The sequence below is a fragment of the Rutilus rutilus genome (assembly GCF_951802725.1).
Source record: "Rutilus rutilus genome assembly, chromosome: 4".
Lineage (NCBI taxonomy): Eukaryota > Metazoa > Chordata > Actinopteri > Cypriniformes > Leuciscidae > Rutilus > Rutilus rutilus.
In genome coordinates this window covers 20,422,484-20,435,144 of record NC_140212.1, presented here as the reverse complement: position 1 = coordinate 20,435,144, position 12,661 = coordinate 20,422,484, and the positions used below count along the sequence as shown (strand labels likewise).

The following is a 12,661-nucleotide window of genomic DNA, read 5'->3' as shown; positions in this document are numbered from 1 at the left end:
CTCATTTATCAATGCTGGATGTGAGATGACGTGCGCTTTTGTCCCCCTGCTATGTGCGTAATCCACCAAACTCGCTTTTAAGAAGGAAAAAGTGTGCAGGTACAAAGCAGTCTCTTATTTCAGGTGCTGTCCACTTCTCCTCGTCGAACAGGTTACTGAAGACATTCATGTCATGTAATAAAACTCTTTATGGCAGTCTGAGTAGACCAAACCCGTGATATGAAACTCAACAAAGCCGTGATGTATTCTGAATGCCAAGATAAAAATCTTAAAAAAGTTAAGGCACAAAGGAATGGGTAGAAACTGCACTGATGTAAAATAATTTGGCCAAGCCTATCTACTACTTTATAATAAATGACTTTAAATGTGCAGAGTATTATAACTGAAAAGAGAGAGAGAGAGAGAGAGAGAGAGAGAGAGAGAGAGAGAGAGAGAGAGAGAGAGAGAGAGAGAGAGAAAAGGTAAACTTTACTTAAAGCCTTTATGTAAAATGCATTATAAAGGTATTCAAAATGTCCATTATAACGCATTATTTCTCTGTAACTGTAACCAAAGTTTTAATGTGTTTTAAGACATTATACTTATTGGGCTCTATCTTGCACCCAGCACAATTAACTTTGTACACCGACGCATGTATCATTCCTATTTTGCACCCGCGTAAGGTGGACTTTTCCCTCCACAGACGCACGTCGGTAAACTAGGAAATACACTTGCGCTCCCCGGGGCAGTTCAGCGCAAAGAGGAGGCGTGTTCTGGCGCAAACGTTCCCTCATGCTATTTTGCAGGTTTAGAAAACAATTCCGCCACTGACCGAAAAAACCTAGTTTAAAGTCAGTGGCGCGTTGCGTTGCGCATGTTATTCATATGCTATTTTAAGGGCGCATGCTTGGCCATAATCAATGTAGTGTGTGCACAACGCGCATACACTTTGATTCTCTCATCTACACAGAAGCAGCAGTTTTCATTTTTGCAAATCATACATTATTACGATAGATAGATAGATAGATAGATAGATAGATAGATAGATAGATAGATAGATAGATAGATAGATAGATAAAAGATAGATAAAAAGATAGATAGATAGACAGTTTATTATAAAAGCATACATCTAGCTTACACATTAACCCAAATTATTATACTCCTGTTTAACCGAAGCTAATTTGGGTGTGTTTCTCCATCCCCAATGTCACTTCTCTGTGTTTTACGGCCCTGACGAGAACGTCGGTCTCCTCGGCTGTGAACCGCTCCTGGCGCGCACCTGGCAAATCCACCGTTATAATAGCAATCCGCCATGGAACAAGCACACCTGCTCTTAAAGGGAATGTGAGATGTCGCTCTGATTGGTTTATTTCACGTTACGCCCAAACCACACCTATGAATAATGAAGCTACTTCAGACCAACCCATTTTAGATTTGCGTCGGGCGCAAGAGTAATTTATCCCGCCGGTATAATAGCAACAGCGCCCAAGACCCGCCCACAAAGTTCCTTGCGTTTCGCGCTTGATACTTGCGTTTCAGATCGTTAAAATAGGGCCCATTATATTATAATTATGTAATGCATGTAATAATGTATTATATAACTGTGGTTACAATTATTCATGAGATCATCCGAAGCATTTTTAGGTGCATTATAAGGCATAATTAATGCATTAAAATACTTTTATAATGCATTGTAAACAATGGCTTTAAGTAAACTGTTACCAAAAAAATAAATAACTATTGGTAGTCTGATTTTGGGGCGGGACTCTCTGTCTTTCTGACCAATGGCAGATGGGGGGAGTGTTTGGAATACATTTGAAATTCTTCATCATTATGTTTGGTGCAGTATTATTTTAGGAATCACTGACATATTTTTATAGTTATAGTTTACATACTTTTTATAGTTTATTTTTGTATTTTCCATTTCGATTTAAAATTTAGAATGTTTGCTGTTTTTGTTATTTTTTTATTATTATTTAGAAATATGTTTATACAGCTTTATTGATTGTTATTTCAGTTGTAGTTATTTTAGTACATCAAGTTAAACTCAATTCATTCTAGCTGAACTAAAATAAGTTTACTTTTTATACTTTCTTTTATTTTCAGTTGACATTTACTTGATTAAGAAACAATGTTTTTATGGTTTTAGTTTTAGATAACTATAATAACTCTTAATTTTGGTGATGTTGGAAGATCAGAAATTATAAGTTTTGGCTTCAATGACATGGCTGTTAATCAATATGAAGCACAAAAACAGTGTTAGGACTTGAGTTAAAATTTAAATCTTACACTTTTCAAATGAAATGGGACATTAGCAGAATGCAAAAAAAGATGGATAAGTGTCCAGTACTTTTGAAAGCTGACACAGAAAAAGAGTATTATTTTTAAACTGAAGAAAGAAAAAAACTCCTGAAACTTTGCCTATATGGACTCTCATGGGTACAGTCATTCATTGGTACTCTAAAAGCGCCAACAACTTCACAGAATCTGAACTACGCCACAGTATAATGAATGAGTAGGTCATGATGGTTTGTTCTTTAGTAAAACAGGCCTGATCGTACATTCAGCTCGAGTGCATTCCTCTGGCGAGAGCTTTCGAAAGTGAATGACAGCTGAATAGCAGGCGGAAGAAGATCTATAAACCGAAGCCATCAGCAGTCATTCTTGATCAAATCCCTTGACATGAATTTTTATCATCTCGACACTAAATCACCACTAATCTCCTCATACACAAGGCCAATTATCTCACTAGTAACTTAAAGTAAAACAACAAAAAACAGCTTTACGTGGACAACTGAGACAGCTTTTGTACTACAACTTATACTGAGTGATTGGATGAACAGTATGTTCTGTAAATGTTACATACTAAGTTTCTCTGTAGGTAAGATCTGATACAGGTCTATAGCTAATCAGTCTGGGCCCTTAAGGAAATACAAGCTCAAGAGATGAGATAAACTTGTTTTTAGATGTTTTTTGGATGTTCTACACATCATTTTGAAAGGTCAAAAATACCTTGGGTAAATCTTTAAGCATTCCCATTATTCTCAATGTCAGTTATTTGGTTGGCACATGAAGTAGGTGAACTTGATTTTTCACCAAGTACAACATGTTCCTGAATCAGCATTTTTGTTGATCCTGGAACATTCAAATCAATCAATCAGAAATGAGGTAGAAGTTTACAGTTTATGTCAAGTTTAGCCTTACACTCTACAACACCAGTGTTATTCGCCTTTCATTTTCCCTCTGATGGGATAAGTTATAAGTAGGGATAGGGTTAGAAGTACATTTTCGGACACAAATATTATATGTGTAATATATATATGTGTGTGTGTGTGTGTGTGTGTGTGTTAAATATTGATAAATATGTTGACCCAGGAACAGGTCTTACTTGGCAAAATCATGGTGACCAATGAAGTAGTAATAGTAGAAGTAGTAGAAAAGATAGTTGCCTGGAGCCATAGGATAATTACATCCTGACAACTAATTGGCTGATTGCCCTTGTATTTTGCTTGCTAAACATTTTATTTTGGCAGAATACAAAGATAATTTGAATGCTGTCAATAAAGAAAGATTTGTTTTTATTTTGCCGAAGGGGCTAACCAATCCAACCTTGAATCCTTGGAGATGGGACACGAACTTCAAACCCAGGCTTATTAGGAGAAACATACCATTTCTGAAAATGACTCTACCTTGTTTCTTGAACACTACGCAACACTTTCAAAATGAAAAGTTGTGTATTTCACAATGTACATATCACAGCAGTTCAGAAATGAAATGTCTAGTGAGTGGCACTAAAATGTGTAATTGCTCCACGAAACCCTACCCTAAACCTAACCGTTAGTGTTAAACGTAAGATTAAAAAAAGCATTTTCTGAAGCAAACATGCAAATTTAGTATGTTCACACAAGTATTTGAGCTCTTTTATCATGATTCAGGATTCTCCGCATCGCAAGTGCAATACTGTACCAGGTGAGCTACCGATCAAGTTTACTATGTATCATCAATATGCGTTAGTTTGCAAATCATGCACTATGCAAGTGTTGTGAGGTCATAACATAGTATTGTGCAAGGAATCATGTTGTTGGTGTTTTACTGCCACGAATGTTAATTTCAGATTAACAATGAATTGTATGTATAGGTAAGCTTTGGAGTTTGATACCTATTGATACCTATGCAAAATTCACTATTGAGGTAGAACCTCACTTATAGGAAATGCTACACAACTAAGCTTTGGAAAAATGTTGGCCTTTTGGTTGGTTTGGTTAGCACAAAACCTCAGATTCATTCTCAACATCAACTTTAAAAACACACACTATTCAGTCTTCCAAATATATACCCTCCTTACGCAGAGATTTTAAAAAGCAGCTGTATAGCTGCACGAAGATCCATGATGTCATTCTTCCTTCCTCTACAGGACGTGACGTACTCGCACGCTCTGTGCGTCTCATCCTCTCTCCTGTCTCATTTCCCGCTTTAAAGCATTTGGGTGATCCCAACACCTTTTTCATGTGGTGGAGACACACTGGGTTTCCAACACTCCAACAGAAATTAACCTTAACTGACGTACAGTGACAAAAATAGAAGGTATCTGCATAATACGTCAAGCGCGTTTGGGTTGAACTGGTGCTCTGAACAAGCCTCCATTTTATCACTACATTCAAAGTCCTGTATTTCTCTTACATTACAAATTCATAGAATACAGAAAAGAACATTTCCTCATGTTGACCCAACCAACAACTGGAAGCTGGTTAACATTTTACTACAAATGTAACTGAGGATTTATCAAATAGCCAATACACTTTGATCAAGATATACCAGCTTAAAGATATATTCCCATCGGAGACCATTCTTTCTGCAACAACTTGTTAAAACAATATGATTCATTCCATTGGACCCCTTCAAACCCTAATCAGCCTGCAAAAAGAGGATCTTGTTTACCCTAACAAACTACCAACAAATGTTTTGATGCAATTTGATTAACTGAACGTGGGTGTGTCGATATCGTTGGCCATTTTGTCTGTATGCAGTAGCCATGAGTATACTGGGAATATACTGGAATCGATTTTCCTGACAAACGGTTCTTGAAAGTCGTCATTTCTCTAACGCCGACAAAACTCCATGAATACTCAACAGTGCATTCAGCAGCACCACAGCACTTAGTTAAATTCACATCAGCCAAAAAAGACTTTTTTGGACTCATTGAGCCATTTGAATCACTCCCTTATCAAATAGGTCGAAGCGGTTGACTTATTCATGGTATTCATTACTCTCGTCATGTCCAACTTGAAATTAACCGATAGCTGTTACTGTGTTATGTGTTCTTAAAACTTGTGAGTTTAATTTACTAACAGAGGACATTTTTGTTGCATTAAATGACACGGCAAAAATAATAATAATATAGCTAATAAATGTTTATAAAGACTTTTTTTTTGTTTAATACAACTGTTAAAGCTGATGTCTATAAAAATGGTTTATAAACAATGGCTATTTCTAATAGAACTAATGTACTTTTTTAATTGCTAAGTGGAAACAGAGTTCACTCGTAAATTGCTAAGTGGAAACAGAATTCACTCGTAAAGTTCCTTGTAATTCCCATCCCTACTAATGAATCTCTTTTGGACACAGATACAAGCTGTTAGAGAGAAAAGAAGCTCTGGGTCTGTATTCACAAAGCTTCTCAAACTACAGGAGTTGGTTTAGGATTTGATTGCCAAAGCTGCCCTTTTGTCTCTATATATCCGAGTACACTACTGATCCAGAAACAGCCCTAGGGGACTCTGAGACGCTTTGTAAATGCGGACCCTGAGGTCGGAGGGATAGGAGGAACCGCCACCGCAGAGCTACGCTAGGTCACTGTATACAGTACCTCCTTATGAGTGAGCTCCAGCCAGGCGGTATAGAGGTGGACGCTCAGCACCCCACTGGAGTCCAGCAGGTGCAGGCTGTCCTGCGTAGACCACGGGAGAGAAAGCGGCGATTAGAACGTATGATGAAGCCCTTAAACCCCACAGATGTTGAAACCCCTTTTAAAGTAGCAGCAGACGCTAGTAAAACCTGCCCCAGAGCATTGACATTTAACAGAGATGTCTCTATGATGACCTACAAAACCGGATTAATGAAACAACCAAGGACTGAGGTCTCGGTTTGATTTCTTGGTCCGACCCAAGTTCAATTCCACCCCCTTCCCGCGTTCTACGTCGTACGTTATGGGTCCGTGTTCTTTTTATTAATACGTGGATTGACGGCTCAATCGGACTGAAAAGCCTTCACGTAAACACTTCAATCAATCTTACTGAGCTCGAGTTGAATGAGATTTTAATCGGAATGACCAACGCTATCTCACGACCAATTCGTACGAATTCGTACGAATGATAAAAAGTTGGCTAATTCGTACGACCTCACTCGTACGAATTTGTACGATTTGTCTAAACCCACGTGATGGGTAGGTTTAGGGGCGGGGTCAGGGGAATTCAATGAATTCATACGAATTGGCCAATTCGTAAAATATGTACGATTTTGCAAAAAAATTACTAATTCGTACGAGTCAGGTCGTATGAATTCGTACGAATAAGCCACCTCGTAGAATTTGTACGTTTTCCCGTGAGATCGGGCTCGAATGACAGTTTCAGCCATTTAATCAAACTACTTTCTCTGAATTTCTTTAGATTCAAAAATCCCTTGTGAATCGGATTTCGAAGTTTCGGGTGCGTATAAAAAGAACTTTCAGAATCTGAAATAGGATTGGATTCATTCGCTCGCTACAATGGGGTCCACATGAACCGAACCCATCGTTTTCTCGACTCGAGTGCTTTCACACCAACCAAACAAACCGAACTTTGGTGAACTTGTTCCGCTAGGAAAGCTTTAGCTTGAATGCATCCAAAATCAATTTGAGTGACATGTACATGTTTAACGGAATTAATTAAATAACACAAACTGATCCTGAATTTAGTTGAGTTTGTGTGTATATTTGAAGTGAGAAAAAAAAATGGTAAACTGTACAACTATCTTCACTCATGCATGGTTAGGTAAACTAATCCACGAAGAACATTTGTTTATCACTGACTTTTTAGCTAAATCTATTCACAGTGCATTTGGTGCACCACAGTTTAAAGACTCAAATAACTAATTAAATCATTGAACATTTTTCCAGGACCTCATGAAAACAGCTCATGACCTCTCTGTAAACCTGCCCGCTTCCGTCACACCCATCCGTAGCCTAAATTAAATGTGAACTGGCGCCCTTTACATTGACCAGCATGCTAGCTTGCTAGCCTTGAGACCCTAAATCCACTTACTTTTCTTCCAATATTGTGCAATCATCTTTATTAGGTCAACTAGACAGTGACAAACTGTTTTTGAGTTAGTTGTTTTAGCATTGCTGAAGAGAGAATGGTTTCTTCATTATTAGCAAGGTTTTTTTTTTTTTTTTTTTTTTTTTTAGTGGTCTCGTGTTTGCTCACTGGATGTAAGTACTGCCACCCTGTTAAGCTTCTTTGTGATCCACTGTGCTTTGATATTAGCGATTTAGACATGAAGCCGAGTTGAACTGAATTGAGTTCAACATGGCATGTGTTAAATTGTTTTTATGTAGTACACAATTACAGTATGTGCTTTTCTGGTTTTGTACATACAAACCTAAGTAATTTTATGTCTGTATGGGGCTAAATATATACACATACATTTTTTATACAAAAAAGCAATGTCACGAGGACAAACTACATTGTTTTTTTTGTTTTTTTTTTCATTTGAGTGAAAAAGATCTGAGTATTAAAATGTATCAAATTTATATATTAATATTCCCTTCTTACAAAAACATCTTGCATTTGTCCTGACATCTGAAACTGACACATAAGTTAATTAAAGTTAAAGTTATATGGGGATGTCTGGGAATTTAGATTAGTGTCTGTGCTATATATCCAGCATGTAATGAGTACTAAGCTCGAATCCAGTTCTAAGCTGCAGGTAAATTGAAAGGACTGAAATTAACTGTGAGAACTGCAGTGTGTGCAGTCACTGTAAATAAAGCAGCACACAATGACTCGGACATGGATTAAAATAGTCTGAAGTTGCTACACTACCAATAGGATACTCTAATAAACATAAAATATATCCTCAAGTGGTAACCAAGGGGGCAACCTTCCGGTCTCTCTCTTGAATAGAACACTGAAGTGACTTAAACTGCAATTCATCGACTGGCCACTAGAGACATGCTCCAAAAGGGAGTCAATCCCCAAATAATATAATATTAAAAAATAATACAGCCTGGTACAAAAAGTGGTTTTGGTCTATATAGCTAATTTCACACTTTATGACAACTGTGAGGGGGGTGAATTGTTGTATAACTCATCTGTTTAAATTATATTAATCCTTAAAGTTTAATATAAAATCGTTCGAAATCGTATACTCTCTTGAGTAGGTGCTATTTTGAATAAGTAATTACTACACGACAGCTAAAAAAAAGTATGTTCCAAGTAGTATAAGTGTGTGTGGTATGAATGTAATCTGGACGTACTACATTCACCATGCTGTCATTATCATGTGACCTACCGGCGTCAGCTACGTCGCTTCACTGTCGTTCACAAATCCTCTCCTGTGGGGATATTAAAGTGTCCATCGTAAGCACACTTCAGAATCTCGCCAGAAGTAGGAGGTCATCCGGGTACTTGTTGCCTACTCTTTTATGAGTAGAGTGAATTCGGACACTTCTTTTATCACATAAATGTTTTACTATATAGTAGGGAAGTATGCAATTTCTAATGCAGCCTCACGTCACATTACATAACGTCACCTTCGCACACTCACTTTTTCCCTCTGTGTCCTTTAGGCACACCATCCCCCTTGAAATGAACGGATTTGCAGCATTCTCTTAGCATGAACTCCAGTGTGTAGGCAACCACAAGCTTTTATATATTCACCCTCTGACCCCATAAATTAAGCATTGGGCATTAGGTATGACTAAGGTACTTCGTCTTTCTATAAATTCCTTTAAAGTGCAGCGGTACCTTAAAAGGTTGCGAAAGTATGAGCAGATTCCATCTAAAATCCTCTGAAATCCCAACAGGCCACTCTCTGGCTCTGTGCGGAGGTGATAATCAGGGGAAGCATTAACTGATTGTGGAGGAATGTCTTTAGATCTGGACAGTATACCTGCTCTTGACAGTTCTCACACTCCGCGAGACATGGCTCGAGACAGAACTTAGTGAGCGTGACACTGCTGTTGGTTATTCTCACAGAGACTGGCTCTCCTGTGCCAATGTGTGTGTGTGTGTGTTTGATCAATTCACCGTGGTAAATCACCACACGCACTCAACAACAGCTGCAGGCTGTCACACACTTGCTGCGTCTCTGGCGTCCCTGTTACTTTTTACAGTGTGTGTGTGTGTGTGTTGGAGGCAGGTGGAGTATTTTTTTGGCACAGCCATGTGTGAGGACTCCCACTTGGCTGGTGGTCTAACAACTTGCTCGACACCCACTATGAGTTGTGTTTATTTAGTATCTGTGTATAAACGCACGTGTGTGTGTGTGTGTGTGTGTGTGTGTGTGTGTGTGTGTGTGTGTGTGTGTGTCTGTGTGTGTATTCCACCAATAGCAACTCAGGCTGGACATAAAAGTGTGTTAAACTATTATGCTCAATCACACAAAACTAGCAAACACTGCATAACCCATTGTATACTACATAGGTAACAATTCACAATGCATACTAAACAACATTTTTAGGTGCTCGCAGGTCCAAAACTCACTCACACAATGCTAAAGTGTTGTGGATGGTTGCTTTACTAGTCAACGTCCAAACAGCCCATCCCCAAATGTATATAATATTCTCTTATTCAATGGAAGTCTATCATTTTATCGTCCACCAACTGAAAACCACAAGCCAGTGCTTTGAAAATGAATAACACACCTCTCTTGTCCAAATTTGCCATACCATCCATTTTTTTTGTACTACAAAAACATGACAAAACAATAAAAATGATAATAAACTTTGCTGTTGTCATATCTTGAGAAAAAACCAACAAACCACAAGTCTGAGATATCGTCATCAACTAATGTCTTTACAAGAAACCGCATTAGTCTTTTTGCAGTAAATTAAAACACAGTCGTAAACTCCCTTGAAATTCGAGACATCCTTATTGTTTCCGTCACCAACTACTGCTCACTTATACGAGAACAAGGATATGCTTGAAGACTACATTGAAAACAATCTTAAAAGCAGGTTTATGAAACTCAAGTTGGAGTCTCTTACAAGCAGGAAGACTCTTGGCACATCCCAAATGGCATATTCAGTTTCTGATGTTCAGGGCTTGGAAGAGTCGAGAATCACAGGACTGAAATAAAGACGACTGTGTCTTTCGTTACCAAAGCGCATGAGTTTTTTTTTTTTTTTTTTTGGAAGCTTTACATGAATCATGTGGCCTCCAGTTAGCAGACTGTCTTTCAGTGACTGGCAACATGGAGAGGGCAATGCTAGATAAACTCTAGTCATAATCTTCTTGTGGAAGAGTAAGCAACACATGCAAAAACATGCTAGTAAGTGCATTTAGACTTAATTAAGCAATCTCGTGCAAACACGCTGTTGCCTTTGGGTGTGGAAGCATTTGAAAACAAACTCCAGTTGAGTGAAATGCAATGCAAGTCAAACAGAGAGAATCCGATAACTGCTATTAAATAATCTCCTGTCTTCCTCAGGTCAGATACAAGTGGAAAGTAAGAAAACCATCGTGGGAACAAACTTCTGTTTTGCTACTCATAAGTGGGAATCTTCAGGAACAACTATTCCAACAATTAAAAGCAAAGATGACTTTATAGCTTACCTTGTTGTAGTAGTGAAGCTGAACCGAATGCCACTGGCCATCACTAACTCCACCTGGTACAGAAGGTGCAACCGTTGTTTTAGACTCGCCTAGGACAGAAAGATGGGGACAAAAATGAGACGAAAACTTAGTCAAAGAGACGGGAGCAAAACATGTACGTTAACGTTGTATATGCTATTGTACTATGAATTTTTATGTTACCAACTAATCATTTAAAGTCACTAAACACAGTTTAGTATTTTGAAAAAGTAGCTACACAAGCTACTAACAAATAGTAGCTAACTTAATCTATTTATCTGGGCAATATATTTTTAAATACATATCTATTAGATTATATAATCTAGTTTTGCAATAAATAAATAATTTTTTTATTTATATTGACTTTATCTAACATAAAACCAATTAGGATCTCAATTTAAGGTGAAAGCATTAACACAAAATACAAATAATAATATAACTCAATAAATAACAACAAATGAGTTTTTAATTATATATTTTACAAAAAAAATACTTTAGATATATTCTAACAAAACAAGGGCACAAATGACTGTAAATCTTTTTTGAAACAAATAATTAGCATGAACTGTCTGAACAAATACATTTAAATTAAGTTTCTGTTGCATATTAATAAATGCAAGTTGAAAAATTTGGTGAAGACAGTATATTACTGTAAATGTTCAACATGTTGCATTTATGAGTACACCATAAAAACAGACATAGCTCAAAGTGTGTGTTTTGGCATGCGATAAAGGTCTTTTTGTATAAATTGTGTCTTTGTCACCTCTGGTGCAATATAAAGTAATTTAGTGGCTACAGCACAAAGCTTCTAACATAACTATCAATCATGTTTAGATATTCTCTCTCATCAATAGAGTTCATTCAGAGGGTAGGGGGTGCAAAATGTACATTGGGTTTAGAGGAATATTTACCCAAGGCAGGAGTCCCTACTGGTATTCGTAAAGAATCAGTAAAGAACAACAGAATATTGTGACCTCTTTGTTGAAAACAATTGCAACAATGTCTAAAATTTTTATTAATTTAGATTTTTTTAAAACCTAATATATTTTTGATGAAATTTTGTACATACTTGCACTCTTGATCACTGAAAAACTAAGAATGGTGGCCCAGCCCCTTGACCAGCTGGTCAACAGAACAGTATTAGTACAAGTGTCATGGGTTACAGCGTGTAAAACAGGCTCCACAGCATGACACCGCATTGTTCTCTTTGTCTGGGAAAGATTTATGTATGCTATAAGATCAACAGTCCCATTATAGGGCTGTGCTCATCTTGTGTTATTTATAACTGCCTCTGAGCTAAAGTGTGTGTGTGTGTGTGTGTGTGTGTGTGTGTGTGTGTGTGTGTGTGTGTGTGTGTGTGTGTGTGTGTGTGTGTGTGTGTGTGTGTGTGTGTGTGTGCGAGAGAGAGAGAGAGAGAGAATGCATGTTTGCACAAGTGTGTCTTCCCCTGCACATGCATGGAGACGTTGGAAAGACCAGCTGGGGTCACGGCAAAGCCTCATTAAGGTTTGGACACTTTATGACTTTGAAATTCTTTGTTGTAAACACATCCACCTACAGCAATTTTCTCTCAAAGTGACACATGACTGCACAAACAAGCTGTTTAGCATGGCATGATGTCACCTCAGGTCACTGTATATTATCAACAACACTTTCTGCTGTCCCAGGAGTAAATCTGACAAAACAGTCCAAAGACATACTCTATAGAAGTATACAAAAGCATAAGCAAATGCTCGGCTAAAACATTGCAAGTGCATGGTCCTCTATGCGTTAAGGTGCGTTACTGTTGCTTTAACATACCTCAGTATTTAAGGAAGTGAGAGCAACCTCCAAATGTCTGTGCCATTACA

The 12,661-nt window shown here is 37.7% G+C and overlaps 1 protein-coding gene across 2 annotated transcripts in view; it reads right to left on the bottom strand.

Annotated features, from left to right (window-relative positions):
* celsr1a (cadherin EGF LAG seven-pass G-type receptor 1a) overlaps nucleotides 1-12,661 on the bottom strand; it is a gene marked incomplete at its 3' end in the record, with an annotated part of 95,077 nt that overhangs the window by 40,141 nt on the left and 42,275 nt on the right. For both annotated transcript variants that reach the window (XM_084407604.1, XM_084407605.1), the window contains exon 5: nucleotides 10,794-10,882. In XM_084407604.1, the coding sequence (XP_084263730.1) occupies nucleotides 10,794-10,882 (89 nt within the window). The remainder of the gene's footprint in view (nucleotides 1-10,793; nucleotides 10,883-12,661) is intronic.